At 47.8% G+C, this 21918-nt stretch overlaps 1 protein-coding gene across 3 annotated transcripts in view; it reads right to left on the minus strand.

Annotated features, from left to right (window-relative positions):
- CPAMD8 (C3 and PZP like alpha-2-macroglobulin domain containing 8) overlaps positions 1–21918 on the minus strand; it is a 169754-nt gene that overhangs the window by 135946 nt on the left and 11890 nt on the right. For all 3 annotated transcript variants that reach the window (XR_012896754.2, XM_075903346.2, XM_075903344.2), the window contains exons 4-5: positions 416–581; positions 205–257 (exon numbers count right to left, since the gene is read on the minus strand). Coding sequence is in view for 2 of the 3 variants with exons in the window: in XM_075903346.2 (XP_075759461.2) it covers positions 205–257; positions 416–581 (219 nt within the window). In the remaining variant the exon portion in view is untranslated. The remainder of the gene's footprint in view (positions 1–204; positions 258–415; positions 582–21918) is intronic.

The raw sequence follows: 21918 nt of genomic DNA on the forward strand, positions 1-21918 counted from the left end.
ATTATCATTACTCCTTCTCCTTTGTCTATAACATGGCCAAATTCAGAAAACCACAACATCCTAACAAACACGTGAATTACCACCCAACAACTGAAGAATAAGGGAACAACTGTTGATTACGTTGCTGTGTAACTCCGTGCATGTGCACAGGAAATGCTGAACACTTAAGACATTTTACAATGGGAAGGAAAGCCATTCACTTACCTTCTCATTGATCGGTCGCAGGTCAGAAGTGACCATAAACAGGTTTATCAGCACTAAAAAGGGAGAAAAAGGAAAACTGATTAATCATCAAAGCTGGTACTCAACAAGAGTTGTGGTTCCAGGAACTATTCTTTAAAAGAAGTTCTGGTCTAAGTATTAAAGCCTTTGCATGCAAAAGTGAAGGCTGTGAGATTCATGAAGGCTACTTTACCTTTCTGTTTGGGTTTATAGACAGGCTTGTCAGTCTGGATGAACACAGATGACCCTTTGCTATCTATGGTTACTGTGGTATAGTTGTGAAAGATGTAACCTTCCTCTGTTAGGTGCCGGTTGCCCCAGATTTTCAAATGTGCTTGTCCACGTAGTCCTGAAGGCACCTACAAAGCAGACCATGAGGTCAAGAAAGAGGACTTGAAAGAATCTTTGTGCTTACATGAGAAAACAGGATTTATTCGTGTCAAAACTTCATCAACACAGCTGACCATTCACCTCTAAAGGAGAAGGGAAGACACACCCACTACATCAGTGTGCAACTATGAGCATGTGTGTGTGCAGTCAGTAGAAAATGCAAAACACAGATATTTTACAATTATAAGGCAAACTTAGAGGGTGCAGCTACACCATGGGTTTTTTTTTTCTTAAGAAGGTATGCAAATTGTGCTTGCAATTTCATATCTTCTTCCATTTTTTTTTCCGGAAGAGGATTTTCCGATATTTGGCCCATCTACACAGGGCCAAATGTCAGAAAAAACCCCTCCTTATTCCTTGTAAAACAAGGTGTACAGGGGGCTTCCGAAAGAGGTTTCTTTTTCTGACATTTGGCCCCATGTAGACAGGCCAAATAATGGAAAATCCTCTTTCAGAAAAAAACCCAGAAGATGATATGCAAATACAAGCACAATTTGCATACCTTCTTCGGTAAAAAACCCCACAGTGTAGCCCGGGGTGGCCAACCCGTTCCAGACAAAAAGCCACAATAGCAGTGGAAACAGCGTGAAGAGCCGGGGCAAAGTTGTTGGGAAAAAAAAGAAGCAGCTGTGCCCTAGGACCAGCACCTATTTTCCCCCAGTGCTGCATGATTGTGTGGGGGTTGCTTTGTTTGTTTGTTTTTTGCGCTCAACAAAACACGCCGTGCTCGGGGAAAATAGGTGCTGGTACATCCATCCCAGGGCATGGCTTTTTTTTTTTGTTTCAACAACTTTGCCCTGGCTCTTCACGCTGTCTCCACCGCTATTGTGGCTTACAAAAAAAGCACTGGGGAGGGGTGAGAGGTGCAAGCTGTGGGAGGGAATTTGGGTGCAGGAGGAAGTAGAGAAGAGGATGCTCCAGGCTGGAGAGTGTTGGGGTCAGGCGGAGGGTTGGGGTGCTGAGCAAGCCGCAGGCTTGTGGCTGAGAGGGTGCAGGAGTTTGGGCTGGGGTACATGAGGGGCAGGAAGGCTAGGAGTATGATGGGCTCAGGACACAGATTTGCAGTGTGTGGATGGTGCAGGAGTGTTGTGGCAGAAGACTGAGAATTTGGGGGTGCAGGAGTTTGAGGATGAGAGGCTCAGGACAGTGGGTTCCAGTGTATGATAGGCTCAGGTTTCAGGTTCGGGGGAGGAGGGTGCAGGAGTGTTATGATGCTGCGGCCAGATGGGGGCTTGGCCCTAATTGGGGGCTTGTTGGCCAGGCTTCATTTTGAAATAAAATGTCAAACACAAAATGTTTCTGCGTTGTCTTTATTTCTGAGAAGGGCAGGGAACCTGTTTTGAGTCAGGGGTCACTGACCCACAGAAAAGTCAGTCGAGGCCACCCAAGTGAGATGCAAAAAGACCCCAACCGCTCTAAACCCCCCCAAGCCTCACTAATGTGTCCCCAACTGTGCTGGTGGGGGCAGGGGTGCTGGGGCAAGGTACTCGTGGGGGGCTCTGGCCAGGAGGAGGGAACAGAGACAGCTGGGGCCAGTACCTGGGGATCTTGGGTCTCAGGAAGCACGCTAGCTGCTCTTCCCCTCCCCTTCCCCAGGCACCCCCCTGCCCTAACCCAATCCCCCTCCCTAGAGCCAGAGCCAGGCACACACACCCCTGCTCTAACCCAGCCCAAATCCCTCTCCCCTTCCCCAGAGCCAGGCACACACACCCTCCCCCACAATCTAATACCCCCCCAGAGCCAGGTACTGGCCCCTCTCTATACCAATCCCCCTCCCTGGGCTCTAACCTAATTCTCGTGTCCCAGAGACAGAGTCACCACTACAGCCACAAGTGTCTCCCTCCAAGCACATGTGCTGAGCGTCCTGCCTTGAGACGTGCTGCTTGGATGCCGTGTGCACCCCCCCCCCCAACCCAACCGCCCTCCCTTCCCCTTCCCCCAGACTAGAGCCAGGCAGCCCCCCGGCTCTAACCTAATTCTTGGGTCCCGGAGCTGCTGCCACCTCTACAGCCGCGTCTCCCTCCAGGCGCTGGCGTGTGTGCGCTGAGCGGCCAGCGTGCTGAGCGGCCGGGATGCCATGCATGCCACCACCAACCCAATCCTCCTCCCCTCCGCTCCCCTTCCCCAGAGCAAGACACCTTCCTTCCCCACTCTAACCCAATCCCCCTCCCCCACTAACCTTATGCCCAGGTCCCGGAGCTGCCGCTGGCACTGCTAGCATATGCAGGCTGGGACGGTGTGTGTGATCTGGCCTGCAGGTGCAGGATGTGACTTAGTGTGCTAGGGGCCGTGAGCAGAACGGCGCGGGCCGTGAGCACGCGTGTGGCTCACAGCGGCCCAGCCATGAGAACAGCTGACCTGAGTGGTTCCGGGTGTAGCTATGACAATATCACAATATGAAGCCCCCTCTCCCTTCCTCCATCACCCAAAACAAAGCAGATGCCTATGCATCTCCTGCTGAGCTGAACTCCCCCAGTCCTGGCTAATCATGTTATATTACTAAGCAATGAAATCTTCCTGCAGTTTAAGATCTTTACCCTGTTCTTAAAATTAGGGTTAAATTTGATGTTTAAAGAAAGACCCATCGTAATGGTGAGAGAAGTCAGGAACAGGGTACAGGATAAGACGTGACCCAAAGCCAATAGAATAGGTACATACAGATAAGATTACATATGTGTACGACAGGGGAAGGCAAGATCTGGCCTTTCAATCCCTCTTGTATCTCACCTCTGTGACACAGAGCAGCTGAGCTAAAACAGCTGGCTGCTCCCTGTGGCTCTCTGCACTTGCAAGAGGGGGGGATTTGGGGTAGGGGACTGGGGTACAGGAGAGGATGTGGGGTCTGAGAGGGAGTTTGTGTGAAGGAGGGGGCTGTGACCTGGGGCAAGGAATTAGAGTGCAGGGACTATGGTTGCAAGAGAGGATTCTAGTCTGGAGGAGGGATACAGGAATGGGTGCAGGGTCTGGGAGGGAGTTCTGACCTGAGGCTGAGGGAAGAGGGTACAGAGCGTTTGAATGGTGACCTGAGGCAGAAGACAGGAGAGCAGAGTCCAGGGGGTATAGGAGCAGGAGAGGATTCTGACCTGGGGGAGGGGTGCAAGAGTGCGTGCAGAGTCTGGGAGGGAGCTGGGGTGCAGGAGGGGCTGGGGTACCAGAGGCAGCTCTAAGACAGTAGCACTCTCAGGCAGGCTTCCCTGCCTACAAGCAGCCCCAGATTGCTCAAATCTCTCTGCACTGCAGGGGGAGGCATCACCAACTGCACCTACCCCCAACAAAGTCTCTCCCACAGCGCAGAGAGATATTTTGGACAGTACTGCTCTGTGCTGCAGAGGCAAGACACAGGACAGATGAAAAGGCTTGGAGGGCCAGATCTTGTCCACCTTTGTTCTACATCCTCCTGCCCCCGGCTCCAGGTCACAATTCCTTCCCAGACCTCCTCTGGACCTTCTACTCCAATTCCCTGCCCCAGGTCACAACCTCCTCCTTCACGCAAACTCCCTCTGGGTCTGTCTACACTGCCACCCTAGTTCAAAGCAGGGTGGCTAATGTAGGCATTCGAACGTGCAAATGAAGCCAGGGATTTAAATATCCCGGGCTTCATTTGCATGTTCCCGGACGCCGCCATTTTTACATGCCCCGTAGTTCGAACTACCTGCCCGCGGCTTTAATTCGAACTACCTAGTCCACGCCGTGTGTAGCCATGGGCAGGTAGTTCGAACTACAGGGCATTTAAAAATGGCGGCGCCCGGGAACTGCAAATGAAGCCCGGGATATTTAAATCCCGGGCTTCATTTGCAAGTTCGAATGCCTACATTAGCCACCCTACTTCAAACTGGGGTGGCAGTGTAGACATACCCTCTCAGACTCTCTGGCATAAGAGATCATCTTTGCAAACATTTAAAAAGCATACCTTTTTCCTTATTGAACAAGGCCAGGTTCTCTGGTTGGTGTTAGCACATCTTGGGGGACAGCAGTGATTAGAAAGAAAAAACACTTATGTTCCTACCAGAAGAACTGAACCGAGTTTGAGCACGAGACACTTTCAATATTTAACTTTTTCTAGTGACTCCTGGTACCACTCTGCCCTTTCTTGGTTTGATACTGTGTCAGCAATGTGATGTAGCTGCAAGAACGGCTAATATTCAGGGCTGTATTTTTTTTTAATTGAGACAATGAAATGTTAACACCTACATCATACATTAACATTATTTGTTACATTCTGGTGTGTACTAACAGGAATGTCCTATGCAAGATTCAGAAGGTAATTGTTCCACTATACTCAGCACTGGTGAGGCCTCAGCTAGGATACTGAGTCCAACTCGGGGCATCACACTTTTGCAAGGATGGATAAATTGAAGAACACAGATATTACAGAAGAGAACATAAAAAATGATAAACTTTAGAAAATCTGACCTATGAGAAAAGGCTAAAACAATTTGGCAAGTTTATTCATACAAGGGCACAATGTGCTCTTGTACCCAAGAAGGCTAATGGCATATTGGGGTGCATTAGGAGGAGCATTTCCAGTAGATCTAGAGAAGCTATTATTCCCCTTTATTCGGCTCTGGTAAGGCCACACCTGGAGTACTGCGTCCAGTTCTGGGGTCCCCACTATAGAAAGGATGTGGATGCATTGGAGAGGGTCCAGAGGAGGGCAACCAAAATAGGTCATGTGCTCCAGCCCCCTGATCATGAGGAGAGGCTGAGGGACTTGGGTCTGTTTAGTCTGCAGAAGAGAAGAGGGAGGGGGATTTGATAGCAGCCTTCAACTTCCTGAAGGGAGGTTCCAAAGAGGATGGAGAGAGGCTGTTCTCAGTGGTGACAGATGGCAGAACAAGGAGCAATGGTCTCAGGTTACAGTGGGAGAGGTCCAGGTTGGATATTAGGAAAAACTATTTCAGTAGGAGGGTGGTGAAGTACTGGAATGGGTTACCTAGGGAGGAGGTGGAATTTAGATCCTAGAGGTTTTTAAGACCTGGCTTGACAAAGCCCTGGTATTTGGGAGGATTTAGTTGGGGTTGATCCTGCTCTGGGCAGGATGGACTCAATGACCTCCTGAGGTCTCTTCCAGCCCTAGGATTCTAGGATTCCTGAAATAAGAAGACTGAATAGATACCTTGAAAAAAGTCTTCAAATTCTGGGAGGGAGTTCTAACCTGAGGTAGGGTGGTGACCTGGCTGTTATAAAGAGAACAGCAATCAATAGTTCTCCATGTCCACTGAAGGCAAGATAAGAAAAAATTCGGTTAATTTGAAGGGAGAGAGATTTATATTTAATATAAATCATAAAATGGGGAGCAACAGTAATTTTGAGAGAAGGGTTTTCTCTCGAAATAACACTGCTACACGGGGCGTTTTATTTCGCAATAACGCGATTTCAAAATGGCGCCTGGATGCGGTTATGCTAATCAAGCACAGGATATTTAAATCCCGCGCTTCATTAGCAATTTCGGTACACTACGTTTGCATGCCTATCTCGAGATAGGGAGCAAGTGTAGACCTACCGGCGGGGGGGTGGAGAATCGAACTATATGTGGTAGTTAAGCTTTGGAACAGTCTTTCAAGGGTAGTTGTGGAATCCCTGTCAGTGGAGGTTTTTAAGTCCATGTCACTGTGAAGACTGAGCTGCTTGCGTTCAATTTAGCAGGTATAGTAAGGACCCTCCAAATTGAATGCTGAGGGTGCCCCATCAGTGCTGGTACTCCTACTTGTAGCAAGGAGTAAGGGAAGTTGATGGGAGCATTTCTCCCTCTGACCACCTCCTATGAGGACAGTGCTAAAATTCGAATTAAGGTATGTCAACTCAGGCTACACAATTAATGTAGCTGGAGTTGCATATTTTGATTTAAACTTATCTAGTGTAGACCTGGCCTAAGAATAGGTTTGACAAAGACCTGGCAGAGATAGTCTAGGTATCTTGTCTCAGCCCAGGGACTTGGATTTGATAACCTCGAGGTCTCTTCCAGCCCTATATTTCTACTCTTCTATTCTATTTCTGGCCAGCACATTTGACTAATAAATCTACAGCATGCTGAAAATGTATCCACAAACAGAACTGTTAATGTTGTCAGTGGAAGAGTCAAGGAAGATGGCAGCCCTTCACCAAATGCCAGAATAAATAAGTGAACCCTTAAAAATAAGTTCAGTCTAAAACTAGCTTCTTACAATCTAGAGATCCTAACAGTGAACTCCACCACTATCCTTTCAGCAATAAAAATTGGTGCTTTGTACAGACCACTCTTGCTCCTAACAAGATAAACTAAGGCAAAGAATAACCCACTACCCAAATGAATAATCATGCTCCATAACTGAAAACTGCCAAAAGGAAGGAATAACAGTGACTTCATAGACCAACTCTGGTGGCTTTGGACATCCAATATGTTGCAATCTTTCTTGTCAAATCACCAAGACCACCATAAACCAAAACCAAATAAAAAGTCTAATAAATCTGAATGTTCTTAGCATAATGAGCTATGGAAAGAACAATCAGCCCTAAAGGAAACAGATTAATGCAGCATAGCAAGACAAAGCCCAAATGAGGCACATGGATTGAGGGAGAACAGGACATTAGAGCAAAAAGCAGGAAATGTACAGGATTTCAGAGGGCATCAGACCTTATAAAATAAGTTTCTTCATAAAGAAACAAAACCTAACTCCTGATATTTTAAAGTTGGGAGAGGAAAGATGGGCTTCTGGTGAAGGAATTGGGACTACCTTTTCACAGACAATCCAGGAAGTTTTTTTGAGAATGTCAGGGATACCTTCTTGGTACAAGTGCTGAAGGAACCGACCAGTGGCCAAGCGCAGCTTGACCTGCAGCTCACAAACAGTGAGGAACTAGTAGGGGAAGTAGAGGTGGGTGACAACCTGGGCAGCAGTGATTATGAGATGGTAGATTTCAGGATCCTGACAAAAGGAAGAAAGGAGAGTAGCAAAATACACACCCTGGACTTCAGAAAGGAGACTTTGGCTCCCTCATGGAATTGATGGGTAGGATCCCCTACGATGCTAACATGAACTAACAAAGGATGAATATAGGCAAGCAACACGGGAATGCAGGGGCAAGATTAGAAAGGCAAAGGCACAAAATGAGATCAAACTAGCTACAGGCATAAAGGGAAACAAGAAGACCTTTTATAAATACATTAAAAGCAAGAGGAAGACCAAGGACAGGGTAGGCCCACTGCTTAGTGAGGAGGGAGAAGCAGTAACAGGGAACTTGGAAATGGCGGAGATGCTCAATGACTTCTTTGTTTCGGTCTTCACCGAGAAGTCTGGAGGTGTGCCTAACGTAGTGAATACAAGCAGAGAGAGGGTAAGTTTAGAAGATAGGATACACAAAGAACAAGTTAAAAATCACTTAGGAAAGTTAGATGTCAGCAAGTCACCAGGTCCTGATGAAATGCATCCCAGGATACTCAAGGAGCTGATAGAGGAGGTATCTGAGCCTTTAGCTATGATCTTTGAAAAATCATGGCAGACAGGGGAGATTCCAGAAGACTGGAAAAGGGCAAATATTGTGCCCATCTATAAAAAGGGGAATAAGAACAACCCAGGAAACTACAGACCGGTCAGTTTAACGTCTGTCCCAGGGAAGATAATGGAGCAGGTAATTAAGGAAATCATATGCAAACACTTGGAAGGTAATAAAGTGATAGGGAATAGCCAGCATGGGTTTGTGAAGAACAAGTCATGCCAAACTAATCTGAAAGCTTTCTTTGATAAGATAACGAGCCTTGTGGATAAGGGAGAAGCGGTGGATGTCATATACCTAGACTTTAGTAAGGCATTTGATACGGTCTCGCATGATATTCTTATTGATAAACTAGGCAGATATAACTTAGATAGGGCCACGATAAGGTGGGTGCATAATTGGCTGGATAACCGTAGTCAGAGAGTTGTTGTTAACGGTTCTAAATCCTGCTGGAAAGGGATAACAAGTGGAGTTCCTCAAGGGTCTGTTTTGGGACCCGTACTGTTCAATATCTTCATCAATGATGTAGATATTGGGATAGAGAGTACGCTTATTAAGTTTGCAGATGATACCAAACTGGGTGGGGTTGCAACATCTTTGGAGGATAGGGACATAATTCAAAATGACCTTAGCAAGTTAGAGAAATGGTCAGAGGTAAACAGGATGAGGTTTAATAAAGAGAAATGCAAAGTGCTCCACTTAGGAAGGAACAATCAGTTCCATACATACAAGATGGGAAGCGACTGTCTAGGAAGAAGCATGGCGGAAAGGGATCGAGGGGTCATAGTGGACCACAAGTTGAATATGAGTCAACAGTGTGATGCTGTTGCAAAAAAAGCAAATATGATTCTAGGTTGTATCAACAGGTGTGTTGTAAGCAAAACTCGTGAAGTCATTCTGCCGCTCTACTCTGCACTAGTTAGGCCTCAGCTGGAGTACTGTGTCCAGTTCTGGGCGCCACATTTCAAGAAAGATGTGGAGAAATTGGAAAGGGTACAGAGAAGAGCGACAAGAATGATTAAAGGTTTAGAGAACATGACCTATGAAGCCAGGCTTCATGAACTGGGCTTGTTTAGTTTGGAAAAAAGAAGATTAAGGGGGGACATGATAGCGGTTTTCAAATATCTAAAAGGGTGTCACAAGGAGGAAGGAGAAAATTTGTTCCTCTTGGTTTCTGAGGACAGGACAAGGAGTAATGGGCTTAAAGTGCAGCAGGGGAGGTTTAGATTGGACATTAGGAAAACATTCCTAACTGTCAGGGTGGTCAAATATTGGAATAAATTGCCAAGGGAGGTGGTGGAATCTCCCTCTCTGGAGATATTTAAGAACAGGTTAGATAGATATCTGTCAGAGATGGTGTAGACGGAGCTTGATCCTGCCTTGAGGGCAGGGGGCTGGACTCTATGACCTCTCGAGGTCCCTTCCAGTCCTATTATTCTATGATTCTTATTAAAGGCACAGGAAGAAAAGCAAATGAAGTAGGCAACCAGATTGGCTTATCTGGGAAATCCTTGGTGAGCTTAACCACAAAAAGTAAGCTTACAAGAAGTGGAAACTTGGACAGATGACTTACTGGATGAGGGAGGTAATCTAGTGACAGATGATGTAGGAAAAGCTGAAGTACTCAATGCTTTCTTTGCCTCTGTCTTCACGGACAAGGTCAGCTCCCAGACTACTGCACTAGGCAACACAGTATGGGAAGGAGATGGGCAGCTCTTGGGTGGAGAAAGAACAGGTGAAGAACTATTTAGAAAAGCTAGGCATACACAAATCCATGAGTCTGGATTTAATGCATCCAAGGGTACTGAGGGAGTTGGCAAATGTCATTGCAGAACCTTTGGCTTTTATCTTTGAAAACTCGTGGCGATCAGGAGAGATCCCGGATGATTGGAAAAAGTAAAATGTAGTGCCCATCTTTAAAAAAGGGAAGAAGGACAATCCAGGGAACTACAGACCAGTCAGCCTCACATCAGGACCCAGAAAAAAAATCTGAATGATATCGACCAGGGACTGAAATCTGGACTCTGGTAGATATGCTTTGGCTTGGTCTCAGCCCCTATAATTTCTATCTTCTGTACTGGAGACAGAATTGATTTTGCCTCATTCAGGAGTAGGCCTAGTCTGTTGAATGTAGCTCTGATCGATTGGATTTGTGTGTCTATCTAGAGTCTGAAACAGCCTTTGATCAACCAATTGTGCAGATACAGGAACACCTGTATATGATGCTTCTGTAGAAATGCTGCTACAACCGACATGCATGTTGTGAAGACCCGAGGAGCTGAACAGCACAACTGTGAATTGGTAGTGGAAGTCGTTTACTATAAATCTGAATTATTTCCTGTGAGATGGCATGATGGATATGTGGAAATAGAGTGTCCTTTAAGTCAAGGGTAGTATATCAGTCTGATGGATCAAGGAATGGGATAATGGAGACCAGAGACACCATGCTGAAATTGAATTTATTTATGAATGCGTTGAGTTCTTACAGGTTGACGATGGACCTGAGACCATCCATGGCTTTCAGTATTAGGGTATGTCTACACTACAGCACTAAATCAAACTAACTTAGTTTGAATTAGTTAATTCGAACTAAGCTAATTCGAATTAGCGCATCTAGACTTAAAAACTAGTTCGAATTAGCATTTTGCTAATTCGAACTAGCATGTCCACACTGAGTGGACCCTGAACCGAGGTTAAGGCTGGCCGGAAGCAGTGCTGGTAGGGCATCAGATTAGGACTTAGAGCGTGGAGCTGCTGTCTCAGGCTAGCCGAGGGCTGTGCTTAAAGGGACCCAACCCCCACCCCGGACAGACAGTTCTCAAGGGTTCCCCGCTTGCAAAGCAGTCCTGGCTTGGAGTGCCCTGAGTGCCCACACTCGGCACATCACAGCACTCGGCCATCAGCCCAGCTGCACTTGCCGCAGGCTGCCATCCGGAGGGGGGGTCAATCAAGGGGCTTCAGGAGAGCTTCCACCCCGAGGAGCCTGCAGAGCCAGCCCAGTCCTCCCCATCGGGGGCTCGTACCCCATTCCTCCCTCACCTCCTTCCACTTACCCCTTCCTAGACCCCCTTCCTGATGTACAAAATAAAGGACACGTGTGTTCAAAAATAGAAACTCTCTTTAGTGAGCAAAACTCGGGGAGACTGGGAAAAGGAGGTGGGAGAGGGGAAGAGAGAGGGTGGGAGAGGGGAAGGCAACTAAAATGATCAGGGGTTTGGAACAGGTCCCATATGAAGAGAGGCTAAAGAGACTGGGACTTCTCAGCTTAGAAAAGAGGAGACTGAGGGGGGATATGATAGAGGTCTATAAAAGCATGAGTGGTGTGGAGAGGGTGCATAAAGAAAAGTTCTTCATTAGTTCCCATAATAGAAGGACTAGAGGACACCAAATGAAATGAATGGGTAGCAGGCTTCAAACTAATAACAGAAAGTTGTTCTTCACAAAGCAAATAATCAACCTGTGGAACTCCTTGCTGCAGGAGGCTGTGAAGGCTAGAACTAGAACAGTTTAAAGAGAAGTGAGATAAAGTTATGGAGGTTGGGTCCATGGAGTGCTATTAGCCAGGGGGTAGAAATGGTGTCCCTGGCCTCTGTTTGTGGAAGGCTGGAGATGGATGGCACGAGACAAATGGCTTGGTCATTGTCTGCGGTCCATCCCCTCCAGGGTACCTAGTGTTGGCCACTGTTGGCAGACAGGCTACTGGGCTAGATGGACCTTTGGTCTTCTAAGCTCAGGGCTAAGGGTCGGGGGTCTCACTGGACCACCTTGATTTTCATGCACAGCTGCTCCTGGGTGGCCAGGCTGGCAGCTATCCTGCCCTTGATGGCCACTTTCCTGTGCCTAGTGCCGAGGTCGTGGATGAGGTCCACGATGTCTGCACTAGACCAGGTGGGCGCCCGCCTCTTGCAGACCTGGGCAGGCTCCTGGGAGCCGCCAGCCTGGTCCCGGGAAGAGGCGGAGGGCTGGGTGGCAGCGGGTGGCTGGCTTGTGCCGTGCCAGGTGCAGGGTCTGCTGGCTGGGTGCTGGCAGGCTTGCACCTGGCACGGGCACCGTAGCCAGCCCGTGCCCCTTTAAGGGCTCCGGGGCCGGGAGGGGGGCAGAAGAGTTTCCCTGGTGGTGCCCAGAGTGGCCACCAGGGAAAGCTGGGGAGGGCTAGCCTCCCACTAGTTCGAATTAAGTGGCTACACACCCCTTAATTCGAACTAGTTAATTCGAACTAGGAGTTAGTCCTCGTGGAATGAGGTTTACCTAGTTCAAATTAAGCGCTCCGCTAGTTCGAATTAAGTTTGAACTAGCGGTTCGTGTGTGTAGCGCCTATCAAAGTTAATTTGAACTAACGTCTGTTAGTTTGAATTAACTTTGTAGTGTAGACATACCCTTAGGAAGCACTGAAAGTAAAACTCCTTGCCCCTGAACACCTGAAGAATCATCTCTACTGCCCCTAGAAAGTCGGAGTGATTGCACCTCCTGTATGAGAAATTGCTCATTGAAAAGGGACAAGGAAGGGAGATGGAAAGGCGGGAGGGAAGAGAATTGGATGAGCACCTATAATGCTAAGCACTCAATGGTCTGAGGTAATTTGGGACTGAGCACAGTAGAAGGGGATAGTTGGGAATCAAAGGTAAGGTAATTTAGATCCAGAATGGGATCAGGTACACTGTCCTCGAGAGTACCTTCAAAAGGCTTATTTCAAACTGGAGGAATGTTTGGGCTGCCTACAGCCCTGGCCAGGGGAAGAGTGTTGTCTTTTCCTCCCACTGTGGTTCCTCCTCCGGAGGGAGTCTTGACAGCTGGTGGACTGGCAAGAACAAGCTGGGGGTTGAGGTTTGAAGTGCCTACATGTTGGTACCAGTGTATGAATATCCAGGGACTTCAGAGTGGCCCTGAAGTCCTTCAGACTAAAGGAGCCTCCTATCTATTTTTTTCAGAAAACAAGATAGGCTCCTTGAATAGCAGGTCTTGCAGCGTTTGTTAGACCTCATGAGGTAAACATGACACTTGAAGCCAGGTGCTCTCTCATAGCCATGGCTAAGGTGTGAGTCGCTGTGACTACCCTATCAAGAGCCACATGTAGTGATGCCCTTGACACCAGTTTACCTTCCTCCATGAAGGAGGTGAATTCCTGTTGAAAGTCTTGTGGTAGAAGTTCTGTGAATTCCAACAAGGTTGAGGAGGTGTTATGTGCACAATGGCTAATGATAAGTTTCAGCCCCCAATGGAGTATTCCTTCCTCCCAAAAATGTCCATTTTTTTGGCCTCTCTTTTTTGAGGCAAACTCTTGCACATCCACTACTAAAGAATTAGGGATACAAGTGTCCATATCCCTTAGAGGAGACAAAGATGCAATGCTCATTCCTCTTTACTGTAGGAACCAGAGAACTGGGGTTTGCCAGAGGGATCTGGTAGGGTCTGTAATGGTATGTGATAATGGGGAAGGCAATCTGAGATGGTCCTGAGAAGGAGAAGATATCCATTACAGGAGCTGCATCCTCGGTAACTTCCTAAGGCTTTGGGCTACCCTACACAGCAGCTGCTGCAAGGACCTGTTGTCCTCCTAAACTGGTGCTACACTGTCTCCTCTGGTGAAGAGGATGAGGTGATAGGATGGGGGGGGGGGGTTAGAGCCAAGTCACTGTCCTCTGCGCCTAGAGGGCCTTATTGTGAACGTAGAGGCTGTTTCACCCCTGCTACTGGGACAAGTCCTGAACTAGCAGCAGCGCCAAGGTGGACATCAGAGCCAATGCAAGAGGTGGAGTTGCTGGTGCTGGAGCAGTAGCAGTCAGTGCCAGAGCCAGTACCAAAGATGGGACAGGCATCAGCATTGCTGTCATCAGTGCCAAGGTCGAAGCTGGGGCATAGCATAGAGCCAAAGTGCCTATAGACAATGAGGGATCCCACAGTGCTGCAAATACTGACAGTGCCAATGATGCCAGCAATAATTCCACATGCTGGGGCAATTCAGGAAACCTCCAGCATTGAGGCTATCAACGTCAACCAGGCTCTGACACCTTAGGTTGAGCCTAATGAGAGGCCCAAAGGGTCCAAAAAAGGCAGCGAGGAAGATTCCACAGGAGTGGCCACTCCCAGAGAGGGGCTGACGATGGTGCCAAGATCTGGACCTTTTACTGCTGGATCTTCTTGAGCCGTAGGAGTCTGCATCAGATTCAGTCTCAGAGTCCGATGACCAAGGCAGTGAAGTACTGGGTAGTGCTAAGTGATGTGAATCCAGGGATCTGTACAATGCCACATCATGACTTGTCCTCAGTGGGGAAGTCTGCACCTGGAACGGAGAATGACATGGTAGAAGGAAGGGTTTACCATGAGATGGCACTGTTGGCCTAGCCAACAGGTGCCTTGGCCCTCCTGGAGGGGACTGATGTCATCATCTGTATCAACTCCCAGGCTGCCTCGAAGGTTCCTGGGGCTCAAGGGGAGTTGAACGTCTTGGTCATGTCGATCCAGGGAGCAGTGATGGGTTGGAGTTGACTGGACCTCCCCTGTGGGACAGGAGTCATTGTTCCCGCAGGCGCCATCTTGGTCTGCTGCTGTGGATGGTGTTTTAGCACAGCAGCTTGCCTCTTCTGAAAGTTGGAGGATCTGCCCCTTTCATTCCTCTGCACAGGGGATGTAGACTTGCACCAACTGCCTCTACAGTTGGTGCCATGGAAATGTCTGTCTCTACTTGTGCGTTGCAGGGCAAAAGTCAAATTAAGATATGCAACTTCAGCTATGTCAATTGAATAATTTAATTCGGCTTTTGGCACTGTCTACATAGAGGAAGTTTGAAGGAAGAACACTCTTCCTTTGACTTCCCTTACTTCTTGTAAAATGAGGGTTACAGAAGTCAGAGTAAGAAGTCCACAATCTCAAAATTATTTCAAAATAGCAGATTGCTGTGTAGACACACACTCTGTAATTTTGAAATAAAGTCAATTATTCCAAAATAACACTGCTGTATAGACATACCCTAAGAGTCAATAATGACTAGAATCAGTAACAGCCCTGGAGTTTGAGGCAGCACAGCCTAATGCAGGGCTGGGCAAAATATGGCCTGGGGGCCAGATCTGGCCCTCCAACCCACCGAATCCAGCCCACTGACCACCCTGCTGACACTCTCAGGCACACGTAGCTACTGTGGTTTAAAATGCATCCCTTGCAGCTCTCTGCTCTGCAGGGAGAGGGAGGACGGCTGTGATCCCTCTGCCCCCACCCCAATCCTCAGCTCCTTTGGGCCAGAAACAACCGGCCAATAAAATCTGACCTCAGCCAATCTTTCAGCTCCTATTGGCTGAAAACAACCAGCCAATCGGGGCTGAGAGATTGGCCTGAGAGACTGGGACAGTGCAAGCCTCTCCCCCGCACCTGGAGTTGAGAGCCACGTGGAGGGAGGAGGCTTCATTTTCAAGCGGGCTGAGGCTGCAGCAGGCAGGGAGCCCAGCCTGCCGGCCAGGAGACACTTGGATAAACTGCTCCCAGTCAGCATCTGCCTCTGGCACCCCAACCCCTCCTGCACCCCAACTCCCTCCCTCAGATCACCATCCAAACCCTCTACACCCCCCGCCGCAGGGACAACTCACTCCCAGACCCTGTACCCCCTCTTACACTCCTACCCCAGGCCAGAATCCTCTCCTCCACCCACACTCCCTCCCTGACCCTACACCCCAGTTCCCTGACCCAGATCACAACCTCCTCCTCTACCCAAACACCTTCTCAGACCCCCACCATCTCCTGCACCCCAGTCCCTTACCCCATGCACCCAATCTCCAACCTAAACACCATCCCCCCTTGACAGAAAATTGTGGCCCTTGCCCATTTACCAAAATCTTGGAGTGGCCCCCCCACCAAAAATTATTGCCCACCCCTGGCCTAATGGCTACAGCCACAGCAGCAGCTCCAATAGGGCAGTCCGGCCCCACCCAATTCCATTGGACCCCAATCCAGGGCCATGTCAGTGGGAGAGTGTCAAACACCCTCCCCCTTAAGCAGGAACCCATTGGGTGTTCTCTCTCGTTGGCTCTGCCGGCTCGATCCAGTTTCCTACATTGATGTCTCCCAGACAGCCAGTAGTCACACTCCTGAACAACCTCTTTAAACAAGGGCCAGTCTCGGCCTAGTACTATGGGGTCGGTTAGCCAGCGCACCACATGTTCTTGAAGGACTTCTTCCTAGGCATGGCACTCATGCCTTACCCAGGTAGTTGGATATGATCATATATCCCTGTGGATACATTGTAGATGGAGGCCAGGGACTAGTCGTTCTCGTATCATCATCTGGTTGCATCCAGAATTCTCCAAGGTAGTTGTCACCTTTCCTTTCATTGAGACCGCGGTCACTAGTTTCTCCGAGCTGGGTTTCCATGCCCAATACCTGGGAGACTGGATTTGGCCATAGCTACAGTCCATATACAGGCAGTCTTGTCCAAAGTGTCCCTCTTGACCACACTCCTAGCAACGGTTCCGTGTTCTGATGGTCTTTGGGCCTTCCTTAGCTGGGCCCTTGCCTACAGGGACTTGGTTAAATTGCTATCAGCACTCCGGATTGGTGATTTTGGCATGGCCAGGATACAAGGCGCATAGGCACCCATTCCCCAGAATCTCTCACTTCTTTAAGCTTTCCACCTATCGTGTTCAGGTCCAGGCCTCTTCTGCTGACTGGTAATCCTCCATTAGTGCCACTGTAATTGTTTTAGTGGTGATGGACCCATTCCCTTGCTCCTGCAGGGAGCACTTGTATAAGCTGCTCAAGAGCCACCACTTCTGCCATCTGAGGTCCTGTTAACTCCTCTGGGTTCAGCCACTTCCAGCAGTGGTCCCGTATGCATTGGGCCACAGCCTGTGGCTGAGCCTCTGTAGAGTATCTTTCCTTCAGCAGTTGCAGATGGTAAGTCTCTCTGCTGATACCCGTGTGGTCCAGTATAACTTCCTTCACCACTGTATAATGCAAAGCTTCTCATTTTGAGGTTACAGTAGACCATCTGCGCCTGTCCCATTAAATAAGAGACCAACTGCATAGCCCAGTGTTCCTGGGGTCAATGGGCAGCCGTAGCGTCCTGCTCCAAGTTAATTAAGAAAACTCAGGATGTCACTGGGCCCCATCTTCATCAACCATATTGGTAGGTCCATCAAAGTACCCACTCCCCCTACCTCCGTGGCAGCAGGTGCTAAGGGTCCACTAGCACTACTATCTGTTTGACCAATACCTCCTCTGGTTCTGGTGTTGAGTAGCCAGCTCAGGGAGCTGCTGTTGTTGCTATTCCTGATGCTGAGTCATCTGGAGTTGGTGCTGGCATGTCAACTGTTGTACCAACTGAGGTTGTTGCTGTTGAGTTGTCTGCTGTTGGTTCTCCACCATCCATATCAGGAGCTTCTCTGAGTTCATCTTCCTCCTATATCAGGGATAGGAGTGGGAGGGGGGCAGTTCTCTATCCCAGTCTTTCACCTGGACTTCTTAGCAAGTCCTGATTAGTACTCACATTCTCCTGAGGCCGTGCTGCCCAATGGCAATCCTCTATAAAATGGGCCTAGGGTTTAGGACAGTACAGCCCAATGGTTAGTCAGTAAGGGTATATCTACACTGCAGCACTATTTCGAGATACTTCCGGTATCCCGAAATAGCTATTCTGCATCTTTTAAACAAGCCTGTTACTTTGAAATAGCTTTTCAAAAAACGAGCTTGCTATTCAGACATCCCTGTAACTCTCGTTCCATGAGGATTAAGAGACATTTCAAAATAAGCTATTTTGAAATACATTCAAAATAAGCTATGCAATTTGTGTAGCTCAAATTGCATAGCTTATTTCAAGCTACAGATGCAGTGTAGACATCTGTAAGTGTCAACAATGGCTAATGGCCAGAGTCAGTAACATAGTCCTGGGTTTCAGGGCAGCACAGCCTAATGGCTAGAGACGCAGGTGTTTGGGGCAGCAGCCCCAGTAGGGTAGTCCAGGCCCACCTTATTTCATTGGACCCTGACCCAGGGCCATGTCTTGAGGGCGGGGGGCTGGACTCGATGACCTCTTGAGGTCCCTTCCAGTCCTATTATTCTATGATTCTATGTCAGTGGAAGAGTGATCCACCACTCGCTCAGGGGGGAATCCCATTGCAACAAGCTGAGCTCACTCAGGTTGGATATACCACTCGCATACCCTCCCTGGATCACTTCCTCCCAGTTTTGGCATTGGGGTGATCCTCATAGTTTCAGGGTCATCAGACTTTGCGGTACTAGTCTCATCCTGCAGTTCTGCTAGGTCTGGAGGCTCAATACAGTCTCCCAGGTCTCCAGCTCCTGTTATCTGGGTTTCTAGCTGGTCCTCCTCTGGAGCTCCTCTAGCAGGTTCTTTCTCTCCAGTGTCCAGTCCAGACTGAGCTAAGCTGCTCCCTCTTATACGACTCCAGCCATTGGAGCATACTCAGTATGGCTGTGGGCAGGACTTTCTCCACCCACATGGCATTAAGGCCTCCTGCCCCAGTGTGGGGTATATACCCCCTGTCACACACCCGCACAAATTAAACATTTTATGCTCCTCAGAAATCGAGAGTAGATTCTTTGGATGCTTACCTTTGGAATATGCCACAAGTGCTTTACATAGGGAAATAATTAAGAATATTAGTAAATATATGGCATTATTGAAAGAAATGCCACACATTTGCTCACTCAGTTTACAATTATCCCTTTGTTTCATACTGTGGCAGGGTCAGTCCCACTTCTGGGTCCCAGGCCTCTGGTCAGTCCATTGGAGGGTTGCCAGGTGTCCGGTATTGACCCGGAAAGTCCGGTATTTTCACCTCCTGTCCGGTAAAACAATTCAGAAAATTCTGGACACCTGAAATGTCCGGTATTTTCTGATTTTTTTCCCCTACCGGGAGCCGAAAATACTGAACACCTGGCAACCCTACGACACTCTCAGCAACCCAGTCCAGCCCTCCTCTTACCTGGTTCTGCAGGGAAGCTGCCTTTTTTCCCCTGTGGGTTTTTTTTGTGGGGGAGGAGGGGTTTGGTATTTTTGGTTAAACCATCTGGCAACCCTAGTCCATTGTCCTGCAGCCTATGTATTGTGGACTGGGCCCTGTCTGCCCTAAACAGGGTTCTCTGACTCTCCTTTACAAGTTCCTCTACTTTCCAAACTCTTCCTCCACTCTCTCTAGGCCTCCCCCACAGGGAAGGCCTTTAAAGAGGTGCAGTGGCAGCCTGAAGTCAGCTCAGTTGGTCCTTAATTGATTTCTAGCATCCCTGTCTCAGCTGCTCCTAATTAACCAGGGCCCTTGCTGTTTTTCAGAGCTGTCTCTCTCCCCTTCTAATCAAGCCCTCTAATCTGCCCTGTCACAATACAAACAAACCAAATACACAACAAAATTTCTTCAGATAAAAAAAAGAAATACAAAAAAATCTGGTACACAGTGATATTATGATACCAGTTTAAGGCAATTTAAAAGTGAAAGGCCGCAATACACTGTCTTTATCCAAGTTTGAAGTCAGCAATGACCACAGGTCATATTCAATAGGGAGATGCAGACTTTGGGTGAACAAGTCTACAGAGGCTTCTCTGACTATGGATATTTTCTACATCATCCCTTACCCTTTCATAGCAAGAAGGCATAATGCATGTGGTAATGGTCAATGTCCATTTGGATAAGTACACCACATAAAAAAGAAGAAATGTCTCACAAACTTTCTGCACCCAGATTCCCAGGCACAGCTTAAACACCGGGCCAAACAGTATGAATATCAGTCACAGACAAACTACAGAGCAGGAACAACAAATCTTGGAATATGACTAAAAAGAGTCTAGCGGTAGGAATATATTACCAACCATTTGACCAGGATGGAGATAGTGACTGTGAAATGGTCATGAAGATTAGAAAAGCTACAAAGCCAAAAAATCCAATAATAATGGGAGATTTCAACTATCCTCATCGTGACATACATCACCTCAGGAAGGGAGGTAGAGATAAAATATCTAGACATCACCAGGCCTTCTGGTAGCAAATCTGGGTCCCAAGGCAAAATAGTCAATAAGCCCCCCAAGCACACACACACAAGCCATGTTCACATGGGCAGTCCTGCACTTGCACTGGCTGGTAGCCAACAAGCTGCTTAAATGTGCTCTTCTGGCATGACCAGAGCTTCCACATGCCTACCTGGCAGGGCTGCCAACTGTCTAACTGTAAAAACCCAAAGACTCTCGTCCCACCCCTGCCCCGTCCCTGAAGCCACACCCCTGTCCTGCCCCTTCTCCGAAGCCCTACCCCCCACTCTATCCCTCCTCACTCCATCCCTGGCTGTCCCCGTCTTCACTTAAAAGGCTGGGGTAGAGGATTGGGGAGTGGAGGAGGGTGCGGGGTATGGATTCTGGGAAGGAGTTTAGGTGTGGGAGAAAGTGCGGGGTATCATGGCTCAACAGCAGAGTAAAAGAAGTACTGAGAGGAAAAGGGCATCGTTTCAAAATTGGAGGTCAAATCCTGGTGAGGACAACAGAAAGGAGCACAAACTGTGGCAAGGCAAATGTAAAAGTGTAATAAGTTAGGCCAAGAAAGAATTTCAAGAGCAACTAGCTAAAGACACAAACACTATCAGCATTTTTTGAATACATCAGAAGCAAAAAGCCTGTCAGTCAGTGGGGCTACTGGATAATCAAGGCACTAAAGAAACACTCAAGGAAGACAGGCCATTGTGAAGAAACGAAATACATGTTGACACATATTTTCAAGGCAAAGGCTACAGGAGGAAATCCGCACACATGAGCTGTTTTTTTTAGATGACAAATATCATAATGCCACTACAGGCAGTCCCCGGGTTACATGGATCCGACTTACATCGGATCCCTACTTACAAACGGGGTGAGGCAACCCCGCACTAGCTGCTTCCCCCCAGCAGACCAGGGAGACGCAAAGCTAGCGCCCCCCCCCCCCCCCCAGCAGACCAGGGAGACGCGGGGCGGCTTTTCTCAGCAGACACCTCCGCTTGAGAATAAAGGACTGAGGGAAGTGAGGTGTGGGAGAATAAAACTGAGCTCTGGAGAAATGTTTGGCTAGAGTTTCCCCTACAATATGTACCAGTTCCGACTTACATACAAATTCAACTTAAGAACAAACCTACAGTCCCTATCTTGTACGTAACCCGGGGACTGCCTGTATATAAATCCATGGTATTCCTTGAATATTGTGTGCTGTCCTGGTCAATGTATCTCAAAGAAGACATATTGGAACTGGAAAAAGTGCATAAAAGTGTGACAGAAATGCTTAGAAATATGAAACAACTTCCACCAGAGGTGAGATTAAATAAACTAGAATTATTCATTTTAGAAAAAAAGATGACCAAGAGAGGACATGAAAATAGAGAAAGTGAATAGGGAAGTGTTATTTACCCCTTCCCATAACAAAAGAAGTACGAGTCACCTGACAAATTTAATAGGCAGCAGGTTTAAAGAAAACTTCAGGAAGTACTTAACACAAAGCACAGCCAACTGTTGAACTTGTTGCCATGAGACGTTGTGAAAGCCAAAAGTATCACTGGGTTTAAAAAAGATTTAGTTAAGTTAATCAATGGTTTGAAGTCGAGATAATCAGGGACCCATAGGATTGCCAGGTGTACAGTTTTGAACCAGACAGTTCGGGAAACAAATTGCGAAAATATAACTGAGAAAATATAAATGTCTAGTATTTTCTAAATAAGATGTAATGTAGATTGTGATGTAATGTCAAGCGTGTCTGGTATTTTTGTTGAAACCATCTGGCAACCCTAGGGACCTAATTCCATGTTCCGGATATCTCTAAAGCTCCAACTGTTAAAAGCTGGAACTGGATGACAGGAGATAGATCACTTGAAATTGCCTTC

The sequence above is a fragment of the Pelodiscus sinensis genome, chromosome 32, assembly GCF_052426305.1.
Source record: "Pelodiscus sinensis isolate ZL-2025 chromosome 32, ASM5242630v1, whole genome shotgun sequence".
Lineage (NCBI taxonomy): Eukaryota > Metazoa > Chordata > Testudines > Trionychidae > Pelodiscus > Pelodiscus sinensis.